This window comes from Leptodactylus fuscus, chromosome 8, assembly GCF_031893055.1.
Source record: "Leptodactylus fuscus isolate aLepFus1 chromosome 8, aLepFus1.hap2, whole genome shotgun sequence".
Taxonomy (NCBI): domain Eukaryota; kingdom Metazoa; phylum Chordata; class Amphibia; order Anura; family Leptodactylidae; genus Leptodactylus; species Leptodactylus fuscus.
Genome location: NC_134272.1, coordinates 14,233,990 through 14,259,284, shown reverse-complemented (window position 1 = coordinate 14,259,284; position 25,295 = coordinate 14,233,990). Strand labels below are relative to the sequence as shown.

The 25,295-nt window shown below is 45.6% G+C and overlaps 1 protein-coding gene across 1 annotated transcript; it reads left to right on the top strand.

The window, feature by feature from the left end:
- Positions 1 to 279: 279 nt before the first annotated feature.
- On the top strand, positions 280 to 25,121 carry LOC142217036 (tektin-4-like). Its single transcript, XM_075285199.1, has 6 exons — positions 280 to 810; positions 2,582 to 2,652; positions 6,319 to 6,462; positions 15,615 to 15,837; positions 19,466 to 19,620; positions 24,852 to 25,121. Exons 1-6 carry the CDS (start codon positions 280 to 282, stop codon positions 25,066 to 25,068), a joined length of 1,341 nt encoding a protein of 446 aa, XP_075141300.1. The 3' UTR covers positions 25,069 to 25,121.
- Positions 25,122 to 25,295: the final 174 nt, after the last annotated feature.

The window sequence follows — 25,295 nt, the reverse complement described above, 5'->3', positions numbered from 1 at the left end:
TCGCTCTCTGATTGGCTGCCTCTTGGACAGGTGACACTTCTTGTTTCTAAGAGACTGTCTCCTAGCAACGGGATGCAGCGCTACCCGATAGTGTATTTGGTTGCCAGAGTAACTAGGACCGCCTCCCCTCCTCTGATTGGCTGGTTACCTCTTGGACACGTGACGCAGCCTCTTTCTGGAAATCATCTCTTAGCAACAGGACGCCACGTTACCGATAGTTTACAGTTCCCATAGTGACGCGGCCTAGTGCGCAGCCTCCAGCCTCGGGGTCTAGTAGCCATGTCCGCTCAGGTGCTCGTGTCCCGCCCGCCGGCCCCGCAGAGCCTCCCGCCGGAGAGCCGCCCCGTACACAGCGTGGAGCCCGCCTATAACAGCGGGGAGCACACGTCCTCCGGCCTGGCCACCTCCGGCTTCCGCACCGCCAAGTACCTGCTGGAGGAATGGCGTCAGGGCGGCGACACCTCCTACTACCAGGCGGACTCTGACCGGGACTGCTCGGAGAGGCTGCGGCAGGAGGCCAAGCGGCTGGCGGCGGAGTGTGAGGCCCGGGCCCAGCGCAGCCAGGCGGACAGCACCAGGAGGCTGGGGGAGCGGCTGCTGGACATTCACTACTGGCGGGCGGAGCTGGAGCGGGAGACCCGGGATGTGACGGCAGAGACCGGGCAACTGCTGCAGCAGAAGAGCCGCCTGGAGAGGGCGCTGGACGCCACCGAGATCCCCTACAGCATCGCCAGCGACAACCTGCAGTGCCGGGAGCGGAGAGTGGGGGCAGAGCTGGTCCGGGACGGGGTGGAGCTGGAGCTGCTGAGGGTGAGGGGCCCGGGCTGGAGGGGGAGCTGCTGAGGGGCCCGGGCTGGAGGGGGAGCTGCTGAGGGGCCCGGGCTGGAGGGGGAGCTGCTGAGGGTGAGGGGCCCGGGCTGGAGGGGGAGCTGCTGAGGGTGAGGGGCCCGGGCTGGAGGGGGAGCTGGTGAGGGTGAGGGGCCCGGGCTGGGGGGGAGCTGGTGAGGGGCCCGGGCTGGGGGCAGAGGGGGAGCTGCTGAGGGTGAGGGGCCCGGGCTGGAGGGGGAGCTGCTGAGGGTGAGGGGCCCGGGCTGGAGGGGGAGCTGGTGAGGGGCCCGGGCTGGGGGCAGAGGGGGAGCTGCTGAGGGTGAGGGGCCCGGGCTGGAGGGGGAGCTGGTGAGTGTGAGGGGCCCGGGCTGGAGATGGCCTAGAGGGGGAGCTGCTGAGGGTGAGGGGCCCGGGCTGGAGGGGGAGCTGGTGAGGGGCCCGGGCTGGAGGGGGAGCTGGTGAGGGTGAGGGGCCCGGGCTGGAGATGGCCTAGAGGGGGAGCTGGTGAGGGTGAGGGGCCCGGGCTGGAGGGGGAGCTGGTGAGGGTGAGGGGCCCGGGCTGGAGATGGCCTGGAGGGGGAGCTGGTGAGGGTGAGGGGCCCGGGCTGGAGATGGCCTAGAGGGGGAGCTGCTGAGGGTGAGGGGCCCGGGCTGGAGGGGGAGCTGCTGAGGGTGAGGGGCCCGGGCTGGAGGGGGAGCTGCTGAGGGTGAGGGGCCCGGGCTGGAGGGGGAGCTGGTGAGGGTGAGGGGCCCGGGCTGGGGGCAGAGGGGGAGCTGCTGAGGGTGAGGGGCCCGGGCTGGAGGAGGAGCTGGTGAGGTTGAGGGGCCCGGGCTGGAGGGGGAGCTGGTGAGGGTGAGGGGCCCGGGCTGGAGGGGGAGCTGGTGAGGGTGAGGGGCCCGGGCTGGAGGGGGAGCTGGTGAGGGTGAGGGGCCCGGGCTGGAGGGGGAGCTGGTGAGGGTGAGGGGCCCGGGCTGGAGATGGCCTAGAGGGGGAGCTGGTGAGGGTGAGGGGCCCGGGCTGGGGGCAGAGGGGGAGCTGCTGAGGGTGAGGGGCCCGGGCTGGAGGGGGAGCTGCTGAGGGTGAGGGGCCCGGGCTGGAGGGGGAGCTGGTGAGGGTGAGGGGCCCGGGCTGGGGGCAGAGGGGGAGCTGCTGAGGGTGAGGGGCCCGGGCTGGAGGGGGAGCTGCTGAGGGTGAGGGGCCCGGGCTGGAGGGGGAGCTGGTGAGGGTGAGGGGCCCGGGCTGGAGGGGGAGCTGCTGAGGGTGAGGGGCCCGGGCTGGGGGCAGAGGGGGAGCTGCTGAGGGGCCCGGGCTGGGGGCAGAGGGGGAGCTGCTGAGGGTGAGGGGCCCGGGCTGGAGATGGCCTGGAGGGGGAGCTGCTGAGGGTGAGGGGCCCGGGCTGGAGATGGCCTGGAGGGGGAGCTGCTGAGGGTGAGGGGCCCGGGCTGGAGATGGCCTGGAGGGGGAGCTGCTGAGGGTGATGGCCACTCTGTAATGTTGGTCTGGTATGGAAGGAAAAGATCTGTGTGTAATGGTGCACACAGGGTTAACATGTCACTAGTGCAGCTGCATGGACGGATGAGGTGCAGGGATGTCACAGCGCAGGGTGTCACCTTATTGGTTAGCAGAACGAATGGCAGAGCAGACGTCTCACAGCCCCCTACCCGCCATAGTATTGCACACTACTAACTGCAGATGGCGCCGTCATCTTCCCTTTATCTCTCCTGATGATGTTCTGTTTCTTTCTATTATAAGGAGGTGGAGCTGATTAGAAATGTGCAAGATCTTCTGAAGAGGACCCTGGACCAAACCATTCAACAGATCAGGTAATGGTACGATCCAAGTCTTACAGGATATTACACCCTGTAATAACCAGGACCTCCACCTGTATTACATGCGGGGTCCTCTATTATAAGTCCTTGTCCTGCGCTGCCACCTGGTGGCCACATTGGTTATTTTCTTAACATTCTTCCTATTTAGTGTAAATTCTACTTACTTTATAAAGTAAATGCCCCCTGCATTGGTGGGATAGTACGCAGCATGGCGCTCACCTGCCCGCAACCAGCACTGGAGTTTTCTATGGCCGACCTAACGTTTGCCTGATGAGCTCTCAAGGAGCAGCCACACCGCTAATCGGAGACCCCTCGCTGGTGAAGAATGGAAGACACCACCTGCCCCCAGGGACCTCATTGCAGGATTCTTTATGGAGTAGAAGTTGTTCACACCACAGCGGACAAGATGGCACAGCAGCTGAGCAGTAGAACTTGATGGACATAGTGAAGAGAAGTTCTACTGATTCTATTGGGTCCACAAGCACAGGAGATGTGACCCCTGCCTTCTGAGTAGTGTGTCTTGGAGGCAGCTGACCTCTCAGGGCCCCTGATGGGCCTCCTCACCTCAAGGCCTTGCTTGAGCATTGAACCGCGGCCCTGCTCCAGCAAGCTGCCTGAAATTCTCCTCCTCTCCACCCAGAGCGTGCAATTAAATAATACTCCCCTTCCCGCCACGGCCGGGTAACACCTGATGTCAATGGGTTGTACCGCATAAGAGCAACACGCAACTTCTGCGGTACAACTGTGTTCTGCCTATAAAGAACTATCGTGCGATCCAGTTTCCAGAAACGTCCCAAAGTACTGACTACTAGAGATGAGTGAGTACTCGTTTCAAATAGCACACACCCATAGGAATGAATGGGAGCGGGTGGCACGCAGGGGGTTAAGCGGCAGGACTCCGTCCCCAGCTGTGTCCATTCATTCCTATGGGAGCGTGCTATTCGAAACGGCACTCGCTCATCTCTACTGGCTACACAATGTCCTGCACCAGAGAAAGTGACTTGAGAACACAACACAATATGCAAAGTAACAACGGCTGGCACAACTGCATCTCAGTGTGAATAGGAGCTGAGTCTCTCCCCTGCTTATTTATGCAGCTGGTCACGCTGACCAAGGAGGGAACAGTCAACTATTTCACATTACACTTGGTATATCAGAGATACATAAGAACAACAGGACGTGAATGAGCAGGTCATGGTTAGGGGGTGGTGGGATATACAGGCTCTGTATAGATTACATAGAACACTAATCACACTTATATAGCTATTATCTTGGGGTTATACAGTCTACGGATCACCCCCTTAATAAGCAGATTAGCAGAGGCACCGTCCCTTTAAACCTCCTGTAAGCCCACAATAAAGCCGCGGAGTGGTTTAACAATATCCTGCATTACAGTGAATTGCACTGATATCACTCGGGGCTATAAACCCTAGCTATAGGGCTTAGCTGGAGGAAGAGCGGATCCGGGAAGAGATAAGCGTCACCGCTCACCTGCTCTGCCTGTTTCACCGTCTGGTTTCTTAAGTCTCGGCTTAATCATTAACTTCCAATAGTTTAATTGGTTGAAATAATTGATAAGAAATTGTCTGATTCATGCTTATGGGTTCCTATACTGAGCTCAGAGGTATAAGTGGCAACTATATGGATGGCAATTGGGGTAGAAGTTTATCAAAAGTTAAAAAAAAAAATTGCAGTGCTGCTGATCACCATCAGATGGCGATATAAAGCTATAGAAATGGCGTGTTGTGCTTGTATCACCGCCTGCTGGTCATAAAGAGTACTGCAAGTATGGTGTCACTTGTAAATATTAAAAATACGATTACTATTGTTTTTTCTAGACTTTTAACAATTGTAAGCTCATGTGCCGAGGCTTCTAATGACTAAACCTATACATAAAGCGGGCAGGCAGGTACAAGCGGAGGGCAGGTGGTGAAGAGGCCATCATTAAGTTTCACGGATAGTAGCGCCGTAAATACAGAATGAAGCCTGGTATTGTCGGCACCTAGAGAAGAATAGAAGGCGCTGGTTTGATCATGTGTGACTAGAAGTTCCTGCGATGGAAGACGTCTTAGAGATCGGAGGTTACAGGGGAGGCCGACGTGACTGATGGGTAGACTGACAGCTCCGTGCTCCTGAAGGCGACTCACAAAAACATCTAAGACGACTTTGAAGCTTCAAGACAAATTTTTGCATCGTCTTCTAGGTCATGAAGGAAAGTCGAATTCCTTCATACAATGGAATACCAGAAGAGGGGAAGATTTGTCGGGGCTCCTCTTTATAATCAAGGAGTAGGAGTCTTCTGTAGGCAAGTGATTGAAATACTGAAGAGTATAACTACTTGGAGAAGACACCTCAACCATGGTGGAAAGCGAGAGAGACTTTCCAGTGTCAGCTCCCATAGACCGGAAAGATTCGGGGACAATTTCGGCAGGACTGGCCTATTGGCTCATGTGTACGGGGAGGTCTGATTGTCTCTCGAGTGTCGATGGGCATCTTGGAATTTTACACAGGAGATAAGTCACCACCAGAGATGTCTTCACAGGATATAGGATAAGTGTCTGACCATTGGGATCCGCACCCATCAAGATAGTGGGGCCCCCAAATCTCCTGTGTGAATGGAGTGGTAGTGTGATAGCCTGACCCATACTCCATACATGAACCTCCGCTATCTGTGGTGGGTGGAGGGGCGGCTTACATTTCTAAATGGGGGGGAAGCAAAACACCCCAGTTCTTATGATCATCGGGGATCCAAATGGTCTGACCTTCTCAATCAGCGAGTTACAGGATAGGTTGCATCTTGTTATCAGAATAGCCATTTAAAGGAGTATACCATCACTTTATGACTGGTGGGGGTCCAATTAAAGGGTCACAATATGCCCCTGTACTGTTTTATCTTGTGTGGTGTCCCTGTGGAAAGTATGGCAGCTTCCTCTGACAGATGTTGCTAGTATTTTGCACTGCTTTGTAGTAATGTGTACTTTGCCTTTAAGAGAGGCTGAAGCCAGTCAGGCTGCGTGACATCTATTATCGGGAGGGGTTGGGGGACTGGCCCTGTAGGGGGTTTGGCAAGAATGATACAGGCACTGTCATGACCAAAACATGACCTGGACAGTCGCCATCTTGAACCTGAATCCCTCCACACTGGAGTCCCGCCTGGGTGGGACATCTGCTTAGTACCGCCCCCGCTCCTCAGTTGTGCAGGGAACTACAGTCAACCCCAATCCCGCAAATGTAGCTATGCTGTAGTTTACCTATACATCAGGTAGCCTGGACAGCAAGATCAGCACTGGGGCCCCTTCATTTCAGAAGGGCATAGTCCAGACCATAAAGTGGTGCCATACCTTAATGATATGCCATTACTTTATAGGATTGGAATACCCCTTTAAGATCGAAACCAGTCATAGTTAAAGTAAACATTAAATAGTTGCTATGGACAAGAAGGCAGTTTTGTCACATAAGGAACATGATCCTGTGTTACTTTAAGGTGAAGCTCCGCCCCTGAGGAACATCAACTCAATAGAACTGAGCTTCAATACCAGATACGACCCACAGATGTTGTGGTCCCTGTTTATGGGAATAGAGTAGCCATTTTTTTGTAATTTCAGAACCCCATTACTACCAGTTGGTCCTAATATTACTTCTCTGCTTCATTCCCTTTAGGCAGAACCGAGACGCCAAGGAGAAGCTTGAGATGGACTGGTCAGACAAGGTGGAGGCCTACGACATCGACAACAAGTGCGGACACTACAATAACCAAAGCACCGAGATCCAATTCCATCACCACTCCTCTAAATTTGAGGACAAGTAAGTCCAAAAATAGGAAGGTGACAGGTAACACCAGGTAACCTGCTATGAGGAGCTGATTGTCGGGGTCCTCACTGGGCTCCTTTATTAGGGAAAGGGAGAATTTATAAGCCAAGAAGATGTTGTGTACGTCAGATATGACTGACTGATGTATCTTATGTATAATGAGTCCCTGCAGTACTCCCATCATCTCTCCCACTACAGCCGCAGTCTACGAGGTGGAAATATCCAAATCAAGCTGAAAATACAGAAATAATTATATCCCAGCATGGAGGCCTCCGTATACTATTATATGTGATCCCTCATCTGGAAAAGATTTACTGGATTAATGAGCTAATGTGCCCAATCCTGGAAATCTACCTCTATAGTCATGTCTTATAGTGGTTATATTATTATACCCAGGGGGCAGTATTATACTTGTTATATTATTATACCCAGTATTATAGTAGTTATATTCTTGTACATAGGGGCAGTATTATAGTACTTATATTCTTGTACATAGGAGCAGTATTATAGTAGTTATATTCTTGTACATAGGAGCAGTATTATAGTAGTTATATTCTTGTACATAGGAGCAGTATTATAGTAGTTATATTCTTGTACATAGGAGCAGTATTATAGTAGTTATATTCTTGTACATAGGAGTAGTATTATAGTAGTTATATTCTTGTACATAGGAGCAGTATTATAGTAGTTGTATTCTTGTACATAGGAGCAGTATTATAGTAGTTATATTCTTGTACATAGGAGTAGTATTATAGTAGTTATATTCCTGTACATAGGAGCAGTATTATAGTAGTTATATTCTTGTACATAGGAGCAGTATTATAGTAGTTATATTCTTGTACATAGGGGCAGTATTATAGTAGTTATATTCTTGTACATAGGAGCAGTATTATAGTAGTTATATTCTTGTACATAGGGGCAGTATTATAGTAGTTATATTCTTGTACATAGGGGGCAGTATTATACAGTGTTGGCCAAAAGTATTGTCCCCCCTGCAGTCCTGTCAGATAATCCTCGCTGTCCCCCAGATAATGATTACAAGCACAAACTCTTTGGTAATATCTTCATTTATTTTGCTTGCAATGAAAAAACACAAAAGAGAATGAAAAAAAGTCACATCATTGATCATTTTACACAAAACTCCAAAACTGGTGCGGACAGAAGTATTGGCCCCCTCAGCCTAATACTTGGTAGCACAACCTTTAGACACAATAACTGCGCACAACCGCTTCCGGTAACCAGCAATGAGTTTCTTACAAGGCTCTGCTGGAATTATAGACCATTCTTCTTTGGCAAACTGCTCCAGGTCCCCCCTGAGATGTGAAGGGGGCCTTCTCCAAACTGCCACCAAGAGATCTCTCCTCCCCCACAGGTGTTCTATGGGATTCAGGGCTGGACTCATTGCTGCCACTTTACAAGTCTCCAGGGCTTTCTCTCAAACCATTTTCTAGTGCTTTTTGAAGTGTGTTTTGGGTCCTTGTCCTGCTGGAAGACCCCTGACCTCTGAGGGAGACCCAGCTTTCTCACACTGGGCCCTACATGATGCTGCACAATGTGTTGGTCGTCTTCAGACTTCATAATGCCATGCACATGGTCAAGCAGTCCAGTGCCAGAGGCAGCAAAGCAACCCCAAAACATCAGGGACCTCCGCCATGTCTGACTGTAGGGGGCGTCTTTTTCTCTTTGAAGGCCTCTTTTTTTCCTGTAATCTCTATGTTGAGGCCTTTTCCTACTTTTGTCTCCTCTGACCAGAGAACATTCTTCCAGAACGGTTTTGGCTTTTTCAGGTACGTTTTGGCAAACTCCAGCCTGGCTTTTTTATGTCTCTGGGTAAGAAGTGGGGTCTTCCTGGGTCTCCTACCATACAGTCACTTCTCATTCAGACGCCGACGGGATAGTACAGGTGACACTGTTGTACCCTCGGACTGCAGGGCAGCTTGAACTTGTTTGGATGTTAGTCGAGGTTCTTTATCCACCATCCGCACAATCTTACTTTGAAATCTCTCGTCAATTTTTCTTTTGCGTCCATATCTAGGGAGGTTAGCCACAGTGCCATGGGCTTTACACTTCTTGATGACACTGCGCACGGTAGACACAGGAACATTCAGGTCTTTGGAGATGGACTTGTAGCCTTGAGATTGCTCATGCTTCCTCACAATTTTGCTTCTCAAGTCCTCAGACAGTTCTTTGGTCTTCTTTCTTTTCTCCATGCTCAATGTGGTCACACAAGGACACAGGACAGAGGTTGAGTCAACTTTAATCCATTTCAACTGGCTGCAAGTGTGATTTAGTTATTGCCACCACCTGTTAGGTGCCTCAGGTAAGTAACAGGTGCTGTTAATTACACAAATTAGAGAAGCATCACATGATTTTTCAAACAGTGCCAATACTTTTGTCCACTCTCTTTTTTATGTTTGCTGTGGAATTATATCCAATTTGGCTTTTTGACAATTTTTTTTGTGGTTTTCCATTGAAGACAAATTAAATGAAGATAATACCAAAGAATTTGTGATTGCAATCATTTTCTGGAAGAACATGAGTATTATCTGACAGAATTGCAGGGGTGCCAATACTTTTTGCCAACACTGTATATTCTTGTACAAAGGGGCAGTATTATAGTAGTTATATTCTTGTACATAGGGGCAGTATTATAGTAGTTATATTCTTGTACATAGGAGGTAGTATTATAGTAGTTATATTCTTGTACATAGGAGAAGTATTATAGTAGTTATATTCTTGTACATAGGAGTAGTATTATAGTAGTTATATTCTTGTACATAGGGGGTAGTATTATAGTAGTTATATTCTTGTACATAGAGGGCAGTATTATAGTAGTTATATTCTTGTACATAGGAGGTAGTATTATAGTAGTTATATTCTTGTACATAGGAGAAGTATTATAGTAGTTATATTCTTGTACATAGGAGTAGTATTATAGTAGTTATATTCTTGTACATAGGGGGTAGTATTATAGTAGTTATATTCTTGTACATAGGAGAAGTATTATAGTAGTTATATTCTTGTACATAGGGGGCAGTATTATAGTAGTTATATTCTTGTACATAGGGGCAGTATTATAGTAGTTATATTCTTGTACATAGAGGGCAGTATTATAGTAGTTATATTCTTGTACATAGGGGCAGTATTATAGTAGTTATATTCTTGTACATAGGGGCAGTATTATAGTAGTTATATTCTTGTACATAGGAGTAGTATTATAGTAGTTATATTCTTGTACATAGGAGAAGTATTATAGTAGTTATATTCTTGTACATAGGAGTAGTATTATAGTAGTTATATTCTTGTACATAGGAGCAGTATTATAGTAGTTATATTCTTGTACATAGGAGATAGTATTATAGTAGTTATATTCTTGTACATAGCAGTAGTATTATAGTAGTTATATTCTTGTACATAGGAGTAGTATTATAGTAGTTATATTCTTGTACATAGGAGCAGTATTATAGTAGTTATATTCTTGTACATAGGAGTAGTATTATAGTAGTTATATTCTTGTACATAGGAGTAGTATTATAGTAGTTATATTCTTGTACATAGGAGGTAGTATTATAGTAGTTATATTCTTGTACATAGCAGTAGTATTATAGTAGTTATATTCTTGTACATATGGGCAGTATTATAGTAGTTATATTCTTGTACATAGGAGCAGTATTATAGTAGTTATATTCTTGTACATAGGAGTAGTATTATAGTAGTTATATTCTTGTACATAGGAGTAGTATTATAGTAGTTATATTCTTGTACATAGGAGGTAGTATTATAGTAGTTATATTCTTGTACATAGGAGTAGTATTATAGTAGTTATATTCTTGTACATAGGAGTAGTATTATAGTAGTTATATTCTTGTACATAGGAGTAGTATTATAGTAGTTATATTCTTGTACATAGGGGGTAGTATTATAGTAGTTATATTCTTGTACATAGGAGGTAGTATTATAGTAGTTATATTCTTGTACATAGGAGTAGTATTATAGTAGTTATATTCTTGTACATAGGAGTAGTATTATAGTAGTTATATTCTTGTACATAGGAGGTAGTATTATAGTACTTATATTCTTAACAATATAAAAGTCAGTAAGAAGTAGCTCACCCTTGTACAGCTGATTCACCTCCTATGTTGCATGATCCTGTCCTCCTTGACTCCTCGGAGCTCCAAGTTAAATAAAGAAGATAGGTCCAAACAGGTAGTTTGAAGGATCCGCAGCTCATGGATGTCTAAAATCCAAGTCTTTATTTCATAGCTTTTTTTTTAAATTGAGCCATAACAGGTAAAAAACACATAACAGCTTGACAAGAAGATATAGTGAAAAAGGTAGAAAAACGTGAATTAAAACCGCTTAACTGACGCGTTTCGGAACTATTTATCGTTCCTTACTCATAGTTCAATCCAGCCTCGAGGTTGCTTTCACATGGAGTTAACGCCCTGTTCATTCTGACACGTAAACACATTCAGAGTGAGCGGCATAAAACAGAATCCCATTGAGTTCAATGGGTTCGGTCTTACGTGCGCTGCCCATTGAACTCAATGGGAGGCTTTTTTACCTATTGCTTTCAATGGGTAGTGCACATAAGACCGAACCCATTGAACTCAATGGGATTCTGTTTTACGCCGCTCACTCTGAACATGTTTACGTGTCAGAATAAGCAGAGCATTAACTCCGTGTGTCGCACCCTTCTAGTAGTTATATTCTTGTATACTTACACAGCACAATGGCTCGCTGGTTAGCATTATTGCCTAGCACCATTTGTGAGTTTCTTCTCACACTCCTTACTGATAACATTTGTAGATTGTGCAGTAGTGTCTCACAATGTCTATAAGGTGTTGCGGAATATGTTGGCGCTATACAAGTAATTTAATTAAACAGAGTTCATGGGAAAAATGCCAGGGATCTTGTCAAGCTGCACGGCTTATATCGAGGGCCTGGATAAATATACTCTATAACTAGACTGACTATATTAATATCAGACGTTTACATCAGTATCTTACTACAGACTACGCTGACCAATGTTATATAGACTTTATATATTAATGTCAGACCCCAGACCAGACCTATATCCTAATTCAGACTCTAGACTATATACTTATGGCCATCTCCGGGTATTGCTGCTTTGGGTCCTTACTGGATCCAGTATCAGGTCGTTGTTAGATCACCATCACACTCCATGTCCTGTTGCTGGGTGGTGCTAGGACCCAGCGCAGAGGTGCCAGGAGGTAGGAGGGCACAGTATACAGATTGCCATCTTACCGGGTGACTGGGTGAAAGAGTATAAACCTATTAAATGAGGGTGAGTGGAAATTTCTTTATGTATCACCATCTGGAGTTGTCGATTTATGCAAAATTTTGTCTTCTGTAAAGGAACCACTAGATGGCAGCAGATCCTTACTGAAGCATCACTGGCTGTATATATGTGTGTGTATATATATATATATATATATATATATATATATATATATATATATGTATAAAAATTTAACTTCTGTATATTAGCGGGCTGCCATGTTGCATAGGAATAGATAAAATTCCTCATGATTTCGTATCGGGGGCGGTACACTGAGAGTAAAGGCTAAATGAGATCCTCTGGGACATAGATTATCCTGTTAAAGGACACGCAAGGAATGTCAATGGCGGTTTCACGTGGTGTATTGTCATGGACGCCATACCGTAGCGTGAAATGAATTCACTGGATATTTTAGAAACAAAAGCTGATGTAGATGGGAATTACAATGCTCTCCGTATGACGCCGTCCTCCACAGGGCTATTAGCCGACGGCGCTGACAAATTAACCAGCCGCCATAGGCTCTCGCCGTTTGGCGCTAATGTAATATGAATGATGTGTTAATGACCCATCAGCGTTGGTAAAGCGTCCGGGCGGATGTTACTTTAGGGGACGCCGGATTCACCTTTATTAAATGATAAGTGGAGGACTCATCAGGTAGTCGCGTTCAATGCAAGTTATTGGAATGAAAAAACCGCATCAGACCTTGGTGGATTTATTAAACACTCATCCATCACCCGGAGCAGTGATAAACGCATTATTTACGGGCGCCCTCCTTCTTAATTTTAATTAGTTCATTTATTATTCGCTGCTGTTTCTCAGTAAGCTCGAGGCTCAGTAAGCCAGGCATAGTAATTTAATAAATGTAATGGGAAATCTAGGGAAAAACCAGAAAGATTTATATATGCTGCAATATATTTCTGGCCACTAGAGGCCACTCTTGTAATATTCAACTCTGCACAGTCACACTACCTGTCCATCTTGCCTCTTACTCCACTGCTTGTGTGTCAGTCATCACTGCACTTCTGGTATTCTGTTCCCGAAACAGGAAGTACAGGGTGAATAACCGTTAAAGGCCCCTCCTTATCGACTGCAGATCATAAGTCACACATCCAAGGTGTCAATCCTCCTTTTGCTTTATTTTTGGCTGGAGGATAATCTTGAAGGGATCTGTTGGTGGAGGGATCCTTAAAGGCAGTGCTTGCTGGGAAAAATAATGTGAATTAACTCTCCTTCAGGAGGCAGAAAACTGTTCCTCTAGTGCCACCTATAGGCTGCTACTTGTTAGTCAGTATCCGACCCATTAAAGAGCCTTGAAGCAAGTGATGTATTTAAAGGGGTTTCCATTACTTATATATGGATGGTGATCTGTCAAGGGGTAGACACCAAGCGCCCCGCAGATCAGCTGTTTGAAGAGGCCATGGCATTCACAAGAACTGTGGCCTCTTCCATGTACTGATGTCATGTTCATCGGTCACATGGTACAGCATAGGCTCAGTTCCATTCAAGTGAGTGGGGATGAGTTGCAATACCAAGCACAGCCACTATACAATGTATGGCACTGTGCTTGGTATTCGGTGAAGAGGACTCGAGTCTTGGAAAACTCCTTTAAAGGGTCAGACATTGACTTACAGGGTCACTATCAATAGGTGGCAGTAGAGAGGAAGTTCTGGACTATCAAACTTTACGTACAACCATGTGCCAGACTACTAGACTGCACTTCCTGTACTCTTCCACCTGCATCATACACATCCTCTCACGTGTTATTACTATGGCTCACCTCCTCGGCCTCCCCTTTTTTTAGTATAAAATCATTCACTTACCCCACTTCCACATTCCCCCTCCCGCTTCCACATTCCCCCTCCCGCTTCCACATTCCCCCTCCCGCTTCCTTATTCCCCCTCCCGCTTCTTTATTCCCCCTCTCGCTTCCACATTCCCCCTCCCGCTTCTACATTCCCCCTCCCGCCTCCACATTCCCCCTCCCGCCTCCACATTCCCCCTCCCGCCTCCACATTCCGCCTCCACATTCCCCCTCCCGCTTCCACATTCCCCCTCCCGCTTCCACATTCCCCCTCCCGCTTCCACATTCCCCCTCCCGCTTCCACATTCCCCCTCCCGCTTCCACATTCCCCCTCCCTCTTCCACATTCCCCCTCCCGCTTCCACATTCATCCTCCCTCTTCCACATTCCCCCCCTCCTTCCACATTCCCCCCCTCCTTCCACATTCCCCCCCTCCTTCCACATTCCCCCCCTCCTTCCACATTCCCCCCCTCCTTCCACATTCCCCCTCTCGCTTCCACATTCCCCCTCTCGCTTCCACATTCCCCCTCTCGCTTCCACATTCCCCCTCTCGCTTCCACATTCCCCCCTCCTTCCACATTCCCCCTCCCGCTTCCACATTCCCCCTCCCGCTTCCACATTCCCCCTCCCGCTTCCACATTCCCCCTCCCGCTTCCACATTCCCCCTCTCGCTTCCACATTCCCCCTCTCGCTTCCACATTCCCCCCCTCCTTCCACATTCCCCCCCCTCCCGCTTCCATATTCCCCCTCCCGTTTCCACATTCCCCTTCCCGTTTCCACATTCCCCCTCACGCTTCCACATTCCCCCTCACGCTTCCACATTCCCCCTCACGCTTCCACATTCCCCCTCCCGATTCCACATTCCCACTCCCGCTGCCGCTTTCTCCTTTACTAATCCTAATTGATTTTTAATCTCCTGATATAACTAATATTGACTAATTCACCGAGCTGGAAAAATGAGAAACTTTTTCCCACACCAGAGTGACACATAAATTATCAGGAAATTTCTCTGAAATTTAAAGGGGAACTCCAGCCTGCATACTCCCTAATGACCCTTTAAAGGCTTTTCTGGATATAGCACCACTCTTGTACATGCGCAATCTCTAGTATTGCATCTCGGCACCATTTACGTGTATGCTGCAATACCAGACTCAGCCTACAGACAAGAGTGGCACTGTTTATAAAAAAAAAATTTAAATTCTGGATGACCCCTTTAACTGCTCATACCTTTTTTCATGTGGAGAAGGTTTTCATGGTCAAACGATACTGCGGTCTGGTGGAAGTGCTAAACCTGTGCTGGCGGGATGCTTTAGACTCCGCCCATCAGTTAGGCCACACCTTAAATCATTTATGGTCAGTGATGCCAATTCTGTCTTGGTCTGGAGTAAAAGGATTCTTGACTTATACCTGGCCATTAGGAGGAAGTGGTTAAAGGGGTTATCTGGATCTATGATACTAAGAACCACTTCTTCCCAGGAAGTGACATCATGTCTGTTGATCACATGACCATGCTGCGGCACTATCTCATTCATATGTATAGGACTGAGCTGCAGCATGGCCATGTAAACTCCTGGATAACCCCTTTAAAGGAACAGTCCAGGCAGTCCTGATATTATGTTATACCTCATATAGGGCCTGAAGGGCGGAGCATGACAAACAAATCAGTCATGCTCCACCCCTTCCACCCGGCACTAGGCATAACACATACTAGGGTTCCTTTAAGGGCTTCTTTGGGTTCTAGCCAAAAAAATTTAAAGGGATTTTCTGGGGGAAATAAAATAGTTACTCAAGGAGTAGGGAGGGTTAATAAAGCTAATTTCAGCCATATTCACCTCACTTATTCCTCACTGCTACCGATCTGAAGCTTCCTAGATCCCTGGTGATCTCCACTTCCTGGTCAACAGGAAGTGGCTGCGAATGCCCACTCAGCCAATCACTGTGTGAGGCGGGGCACCACTGCAGCCATTGATTGGTTGAGAGGGCAAATTGCCCGTTGTGCTCCTGGACAATCCCTTTAATAAATTTGCCCCTTTTACTTCCTCCAGCACGTCCACACCAGAATCCTGGGCTCAGTACAGTCACGAGAACATATACAAGGCGGAAAGAGAGAGAATGGCTTCCATCAATCTCCGGTCCCTGATCGACAATATCCTGCAGGACACCGCCGAAGATCTGCGATCCCAGTGCGATGTGGTCAACAGCGCCTTCGCCAGGCGGTGCGAGGAGGTAGAGGACGTCAAAAGGAAGCTGGAGGACCATTTGCAAAAGGTAAGTCTGGGAGATTGCTTTCCAACTGCTGCAAAACTATAGCTTCTGTTCAGCCTAAATTCATGAATAGAATGCCAGAACTGCAGTGGAGACTGACACATAGGCGAGGCTTTAAAGAAAAGGAACTGTGACTATAACACTACAGACTTACATTATATGGCATTCAGGATCAGTAAAAAGTTGAGTGACAATCCTAAATAGCCCTTTAATAGCAGCCATTCAGCGTGCAGCACTCCCGCCCCGCCTTTTGGTGGCAGTGTTGTTGCCCTTCATCTTATTTCATGATTTGACCAGAGTTGAGGAAACAAGCAGTAAATTATCCGCCGGCACCTTGTATGGCTGTAATGGCAGTATAATGGCGCCATTAATCTGCAGTGAGATAATATCTCCTCATACAGCCATAGATCTGTCACTCAGCCCTTATACAAATATTCTGGGGAAACAATAGTCAGCAGCCAGATCAATACCCAGTGTAAACTGTAACTTACATATGTGCCCGGTGTAGCGAGAGCCGTCAGTAGAGGACTCTGGAGGGCGCCACTAATATAGCTAGGGTTTATTCTTTTTTTTTTTTTTTTTTTACCCAACTATGGTCGGGGGCTGGGTTAGTGTCTGGTTCTTGTTTATTGCAAATTACTTTATTGATCCATCATCCGATAGATCTCTACTATCTATCTATCTATCTATCTATCTATCTATCTATCTATCTATCTCCTATCTATCTATCTATCTATCTATCTATCTATCTATCTATCTATCTCCTATCTATCTATCTATCTATCTATCTATCTATCTATCTATCTCCTATCTATCTATCTCCTATCTATCTATCTATCTATCTATCTATCTATCTATCTATCTATCTCCTATCTATCTCCTATCTATCTATCTATCTATCTCCTATCTATCTATCTATCTATCTATCTATCTATCTATCTATCTATCTATCTATCTCCTATCTATCTCCTATCTATCTATCTATCTCCTATCTATCTATCTATCTATCTATCTATCTCCTATCTATCTATCTATCTATCTCCTATCTATCTATCTACCTCCTATCTATCTATCTATCTATCTATCTATCTATCTATCTATCTATCTATCTCCTATCTATCTATCTCCTATCTATCTATCTCCTATCTATCTATCTATCTATCTATCTATCTATCTCCTATCTATCTATCTCCTATCTATCTATCTCCTATCTATCTATCTATCTATCTATCTATCTATCTATCTATCTCCTATCTATCTATCTCCTATCTATCTATCTATCTATCTATCTATCTATCTATCTATCTCCTATCTATCTATCTATCTATCTATCTATCTATCTATCTATCTATCTAATCTATCTCCTATCTATCTATCTATCTATCTATCTATCTATCTATTATCTATCTATCTATCTATCTATCTATCTATCTATCTATCTATCTCCTATCTATCTATCTATCTCCTATCTATCTATCTCCTATCTATCTATCTGTCTATCTATCTCCTATCTATCTATCTATCTATCTATCTATCTATCTAATCTATCTCCTATCTATCTATCTATCTATCTATCTATCTATCTATCTATCTATTATCTATCTATCTATCTATCTATCTATCTCCTATCTATCTATCTATCTACTATCTATCTATCTCCTATCTATCTATCTGTCTATCTATCTCCTATCTATCTATCTATCTATCTATCTATCTATCTACTATCTATCTATCTCCTATCTATCTATCTGTCTATCTATCTCCTATCTATCTATCTATCTATCTATCTATCTATCTATCTATCTCCTATCTATCTATCTCCTATCTATCTATCTCCTATCTATCTATCTATCTATCTATCTATCTATCTATCTATCTATCTATCTATCTATCTATCTATCTCCTATCTATCTATCTATCTCCTATCTATCTATCTATCTATCTATCTATCTATCTATCTCCTATCTATCTATCTCCTATCTATCTATCTATCTATCTATCTATCTATCTATCTATCTATCTATCTATCTATCTCCTATCTATCTATCTATCTATCTATCTATCTATCTATCTAATCTATCTCCTATCTATCTATCTATCTATCTATCTATCTATCTATTATCTATCTATCTATCTATCTATCTATCTATCTATCTATCTATCTATCTATCTCCTATCTATCTATCTATCTACTATCTATCTATCTCCTATCTATCTATCTGTCTATCTATCTCCTATCTATCTATCTATCTATCTATCTATCTATCTATCTATCTATCTATCTATCTCCTATCTATCTATCTCCTATCTATCTATCTATCTATCTCCTATCTATCTATCTATCTATCTATCTATCTATCTATCTATCTATCTCCTATCTATCTATCTATCTATCTCCTATCTATCTATCTATCTATCTATCTATCTATCTATCTATCTATCTACTATCTATCTATCTCCTATCTATCTATCTGTCTATCTATCTCCTATCTATCTCCTATCTATCTATCTATCTATCTATCTATCTATCTATCTCCTATCTATCTATCTATCTATCTATCTATCTATCTATCTCCTATCTATCTATCTATCTATCTATCTATCTATCTATCTATCTATCTATCTATCTATCTCTCTCCTTGTAGTATGACAATGTTAGGTGACCTGACATTGGGATCGGCCGCTCTCCCCCTATTAGTATAGGACCGCTCCCCTGTGTACATGTTATGTGGCGGTTGTGCAGACAATTAATTTGCTCCCATATTTTCCGTGGCCCTTTTGCCCCGCACCGCGTTTCCCTTTGGTTTCCATGACAACCTTCCCAGTCAACAGTCGCTGACAGATCATTAAACAAGGGACCTAGACCGTCGCTGTTTGTTTCACTTGTTTGTTTTCCGAACTCTGATCGTTCGCCTTATCCGGCCGCAAACACTTGTTCATTAGAGCGACCTCACGGTGTAATGTGAGCGACATCTGCGAAGTGGCGCTCCGCTCGTGTGTCCCTAATATTGACGTCCTTATCATCTATTTATAGGCATGGAGGAATTCAGGAGAAGCGCTCCAACCTCTCGCTCAGCTGCCAAGGGGCCCCTGGAGATCGGGGGCCCAGCCTGGGTTTTCTGAAGACTTTATGTTAATGGGGGGTTGAATCCAGGCAGGGATCCCTGCACTATAGATGCTACTATGTGGGATAGGGGCAGATAAGACGTACCAGTAGAGGGAGCCATTGTAACCCCCTTCCCAGTCATACACACGCACACATACATATCCCTAGAACTTAGCTAACCTTCCCCAAAGAATGGAACTTAATATACATATGGTTATCATCAGAGGACCCTTCTAGGTGGACAATCCCTTTAAGTCAGTCCTTCCACATTTTTAGTAGACGTGATGTTTTTCTCGCTGTATTTGGAACCAGCCGAGTGTGCCAACACGTGCCCTGTGTAAATACGCTCGGATATTCACCGCTCAACCTTCTGGCGATACATTTTAATATCCTTGCAAATATTTGAGCACCTACAAAGGCTCCCGAGCTTGGTTATTGCTGAGATGAAATACACTGAATTTTAGTATAAAGATCAGCGGTTTATATGTAGATGAACATATTGTAAGATTTTCTTTCATTGTACAGACCCTGAAGGAGATCGGAGGTCAGGAGAATAATATTGCTGCCCTCAAGCAGGCCATAAAAGATAAGGAGGCTCCTATGAAGGTTGCTCAGACTCGTTTGTATCAGAGGTCCTACAGGCCCAATGTGGAGCTGTGCAGAGATCCCGTACAGTTCAGGTAAGTACAGAGAATGGGCAATGTTATACCGGACTCTGACATCTTTCTTGGTGATCATCATCCTTCTCATGGTACACAGTCCAGTCATATTAATGTCACCACCGCCTACTTTTGACGTCAACGTTAAATAACCAATGGCAGAAGGCGCATGTCATCAGCCATCTGGGTGCACTCATCATTGTGGAAGGCACGATGGATCCACACAAGTATGCATCTATCCTTGCGGACCATGTTCACCCCTACATGGGAAATGTTTTTCCTCAGGATGATGGCATCTACCAGCAGGACAATGCGACGTGTCATAAAGCTCGCAGTGTACGTGCGTGGTTCAAGGAGCACCGGGATTTACCGTACTCCCTTGGCCAGCAAATTCCCTGGACTTGAACCCAATCGAGAATCTGGATGGATGCTCCACCGCGTAACCTAGCGCAGCTGGCCACGGCACTGGAGTCGGCATGGCTAAACGTCCCAGTGACCATCATCACAACATCCCCTCTCTTCCTGCACATCTCGCAGCGTCTGCTCTGCCAAAGGTGGTTATTCTGTATTTTGACACGTGGTCACATTAATGTGACTGGACTGTGTATTTCCGTACTTGGAAATCTGAGCTTCCAATAATCTTCTACCCTACGTCCACTGGCTTTATCGATGAGCCTTTCTGAATCCGTTACTATACAGTAATTCTTAATGGTTAGATGAAGGTTGGATCAACCCACCAATTCCTGCGAGACCGGCCAACGATCTATTGTGGAGTAGTTTGTCCCAACATGTTCCTGTTGAGGAAAGAAGAACCGGGCAGACAGATTTCAACATGTCCAATCTGTTCGTTCTCATAGACTCATCCAGTTCTGTAGGAGCAGAGATCACTACAGTCTTCTTCCGTTCTTCATCCGCTGGTTCTATTGATGAGTTTTTCCGAAATAGTTACCATCCAGTTGACTTGTTGGTCTAAAGGTATCCATACACATTAGAAGATTATTGGTTCAAGCCACCAAATACAGCGAGACCTGCCATCTAATGTGTATAAGTGTTTCCTAACTCTTCCTGACAGCAAATGTCAAGGACAGGAGGATCAAGCAAACTGATTTTGACATGTCCAATCTGTTTTACTGATCGAGTCATGTAAGAATGGAGGTCACTATGATCTTCTTCCACCCTTTGTCTTCTCGAAACAGTTACATCCAGTTGACCTTAATAGTTAGTCTCAAGGTGGCCATACATATTAGACGAATGTTGGTTCAACCCACCAATTCCAGTGAGAGCACCCAACCATCTAATGTGTATGAGTGTGTCCCAACTCCTCCCGGTGGCAAATGTCAAGGACAGAAGCATCGAGCAAAGTAGTTTTCGTTTTTCCAGTCCATTAGTTCCCAGACTGATCTAGTCATGTAGGAATGGACATCACTATGACTTTCTTTCACCTTTTGTCCGCCGGTTCTATTGATGAGTCTTTCCGATACAGTTACCATGCAGTTAACCTGAGTGGTGGGTCTAAAGGTGGCCATAGACATTTGACTATTGTTGGTCCAGTCCACCAATCTGAGCGAGAGTGGCCAACCATCAAATCGGTATGAAAGAGTCCTAACTCTCATTGATGGCGGATGTTGAGAAAAGGAAGATGGGACACACAGATTTTAACATGTTCAATCCATATAGGAATGGGGATCACAAAAATCTTCTTTCTCTCTTTGCTGCTGGCTCTATCGATGAATCTTTCCAAAACAGTTACTGTCCAGTTGACCAAAAAGACCCATGTGCACATACACATTAGATGAATGTTGGTCCAATTCACCAATTCCAGCGAGACTGGCCAACCATCTAATGTGTATCAGTGTGTCCCAACTCTTCCCGTTGGTTGACTAGACTGATCTATTCGTGTAAGACTGGAAAACACAATAATCTTCTTTCACCTTCCAGTCTCTACAAAACAGTTACCGTACAGTTGTCCTGGATGGTTGGTCTAAAGCCCTTGCACATTACATGAACGTCGTGGAAGACAATGGGAGCAAAGATCGAAGCAGGATGCTGAAAACATAAGTCTTGCCATGGATTGTACTGATTAGGCCCATTCATCGGACAGCCAGAGGGCCGGCAAGGGGAGAGGAGTTTGAGGCGGATGTTCCCAAACTGTAAAGACTTTATAGGCATAGACACATAGACCTCTCACCCGTTTTCTGCATGACAAATTTCAGGGCGTCTTTGTGAGATTTCCATGTTTGTACCCGTGACGTCTCCAACCAGGCTGCCAATCTAGCAGCACCTATGCCAAAAACATCCGCCACAGAGACACAGTGAACGATCCATCTAAGCTATCAATCTGTCTACTCTCTGTTTTGCGGCCAGGCTCGGAGGTTTGTTATGTCTGAAGATGTTGATCCCTCAATAATTATCAGCCATTTCATTGTTCTTTGGCAAAGTGATTAAAGATTGATGAGGCGGCTCTTAATAACACGTCTCGCTCAATCCATATCGGAGCCCACTTCTGAGGCACGAGGGGTGGTGAGTCGTGTCAGCGACTGTGTGGTGTCCACCGAGATTACGTCATGAAGATGATTCCTTTGATCATGGAGGATCACGCAGAGGAAAAAGTGAAGTCTCGTCACTGTGATAAGAGCGCTGTCCGGATCTGGCTGAGAACACAACAGGATGATGGCAGAATCCAAAATAATCCATCGTGTCAGGTGTCCCTATTAAGAAGAATACAGACATGAAAGAAGCCCCGGGGCCAGAGCATAAATTAGAGTTATCGTCCGTTCTCTCCCATCTAAGCGGTAGTGAAAATGACTTACCTGGAGGAAACCTGCGAGATTACGCAACTCTACAGAGCCTGGAATAAAAATAGTTCTCCAGAAGAGAGAAAAATATCATCCAGAAAATTCACCTTCTGCTTAAAGGGAGATCACCCCCAATTAGCTGTATTCAGATGGTGCCAAAACTACACAGTGGATGGAGAAGGAAGGAGACAGCTCTGTCCACTGTGTAGTAGCCTTTCCTGATCCCTTGTCTATTCCATAAAACCTTAAAGGGGTTTTCTGGTCTGGTAGTGCATGTTTCATACTGATGACTTATTCACAGGTCATAGATATCCATGGCCTGTCCTGAGAATAGGTCATCCAGATAAAACCCCTTTAGGCTGGGGCCCCCTGCACTGTTTAAAGGGATCCTATCATTAAAATGTTTTGGATTTTTTCCGACTAACATGTAGGAATAACCATAAGAAAGGCTATTCTACTCCTACCTTTAGATGTCTTCTCCGTGGCGCCCTTTTTTAGAAATCCCAGTTTTCTTTGGTATGCAAATGAGTTCCCTCGCAGCACTGGGGGCAGTCCCCAGCGCTTAAACAGTACTGGGGGTGTCCCCAATGCAGAAACGGCCTCTCTGCGCGTCTTCTTCCGGCGGTGGCTTCAAACTTCTAGGCCTCAGGCAGCCGGCTGTGCATGCCCGCCGGCCACAAGAAAGTGGCCACGGGGCCAAACGGTGGCTCAGTGGTTAGCACTGCAGCCTTGCAGCGCTGGAGTCCTGTGTTCAAATCCCGCCAAGGGCAAAAAACCATCTGCAAGGAGTTTGTATGCTCTCCCCGTGTTTGCATGGCTTTCCATCCCATATTCCAAAGACATACTGATAGGGAAAAATGTACATTGTGAGCTCTATGTGGGGCTCACAATCTACTTTGAAACAACAACAAAAAAAAAATGGTCGCTTACAATACTTTGTAAGCGGCCATTTTCTTGTGCCTGGCAGGCATGCGCAGTCAGCTTTGCCCTAGGCCCGAGGCCTAGAAGTTTGAAACCACCGCCAGAAGGAGACATGAAGAAGACCCGTTCCTGAAGAAGATGGAGGCGACGCTGGAGAGTTCTCTCACAGCTTTGGGGACACCCCCAGTGCTGTGTGAGAGCTGGGGCCCGCCCCCAGTGCTGCAAGAGAACTCATTTGCATACAGACGAAAACCGGGATTTCTACTGAACAGCGGTGCGGAGAAGACAACTAAAGCTAGGAGAAGAATAGACTTTCTTAAGGCTATTCCTACGTGTTAGTGAGAAAAAATATGATTTTAATGGTAGAATCCCTTTAATACTACACGGATAACCCCTTTAATGAATATTTGGGGTCCAGTAGAGTACTTACCTCCCTAAGGCTCCAGCAGTGCAGTTTGTGTACAGGCCAGGTCATATAGAGAACTCTGCCACCGTGCACTTCACAGTTCTCTTTATGCAACAGGGGAATATACATTTTTTAACCTAATGGTCACTAAAATGTTGAAGATTCTTCTCATAAACTACAATGAAATATTAAAAAACAAAGAATATTTTCAAGAATTGCTCATTTCTTCTACAAGGCAAGAGATAGGTTAATCCCTGAACGCGGCCACACTGTCAGGTCTGTAAGACAAGTGAAGCCTTATGTGCACTAGACTGTACCCTGGAATCCCATAGTAACGTCCTTCTTCTATTATCTTACGAGGCGTGAGGCCTGAGCCTCATCGTTTTTCCAAGTTCTTTGTAGACAACAATGGAACCAAAAGTCATTCTGCTGTATTGAAAAGTATAAAAAGGAAATGCAGGTAATTTGCTTTTTATTTGTGATGCCAAGTAACATCCCCGGCCCGGGCCTAGAAGTCATCAGACGTCTGAAGCCTCTGTGCCGGGCTATTGTGAGAGTGACAAAGTAGACTGGATAACAGCTCGGAGGATGGAAGCGTTATATCTGACCGATAATGACCTGAGGGTGATGTATGATCTGATATAGATGGCGGTGATATGATAGGATAGAGGACATCTATATAATAACAGTATAGGGGGCGGTATATGATGTAATAGTATAGACGGCGTTGTGTGATATAATAGTATAGAGGCGGTGATATAATAGGATAGAGGGCATCTATATAATAACAGTATAGAGGGCGGTGTATGATATTTCTATATAATTCAGTTTAGCAGACAGTGTATATATATATTTTGGGAGAGTGGGGGTCTCAGCCTCCTTTTTTGCTACAGACAGACATTGGGGTGGGCCGGGATCTTCTTTCCGCCCATGTGATGCACTGCAGGAACTCGTCAACATCACAAATTGAATTGGAGGAAGACCAAGAGGTGCAGACAGGTACTCGGACAATGGAGGATTGTGGGGGACATGTTATCTTCCTACTTATGATATCACACCAAAGCCCGCTCCACCAGTCCTTGTCCTGCCTCCTGTCCTATAATTTACTGTTGACCGCAATGTTCCCCCAGGCTGGTCAGTGAGGTCGGAGAGCTGTCCGAGTCAGTAGAGTACCTGAAGCAGAAGCTGGAGGAGTCCGAGCAGTCCCTCAGGAACCTGGAGGACACCAGGATGTCTCTGGAGAAGGACATAACCAACAAAGCCAACACTCTCTTCATCGATCGGGAGAAGTGCATGACCCACCGCACCCGTTACCCCGTGGTCATGAAGCTGACTGGCTTTCAGTAGAGTCAATAGAGAAGTTATTTTCTGCTTATCACTCCATGTGTGAACCCAGACGAATAAAGAGTGAAGACTCAGTCATGCTGTTTGGTGGTTTTGTCTCCGTCTTAAAGTGCACACTACAATAGATCATCAATATCAGATCCGTGGGAGTCCGAAACCCAGAACCCCCACTGATCAGCTGTCTGAAGTAGTTGTAGTGTTCAGACCAGCGCTATGGCTTCTTCACTGCT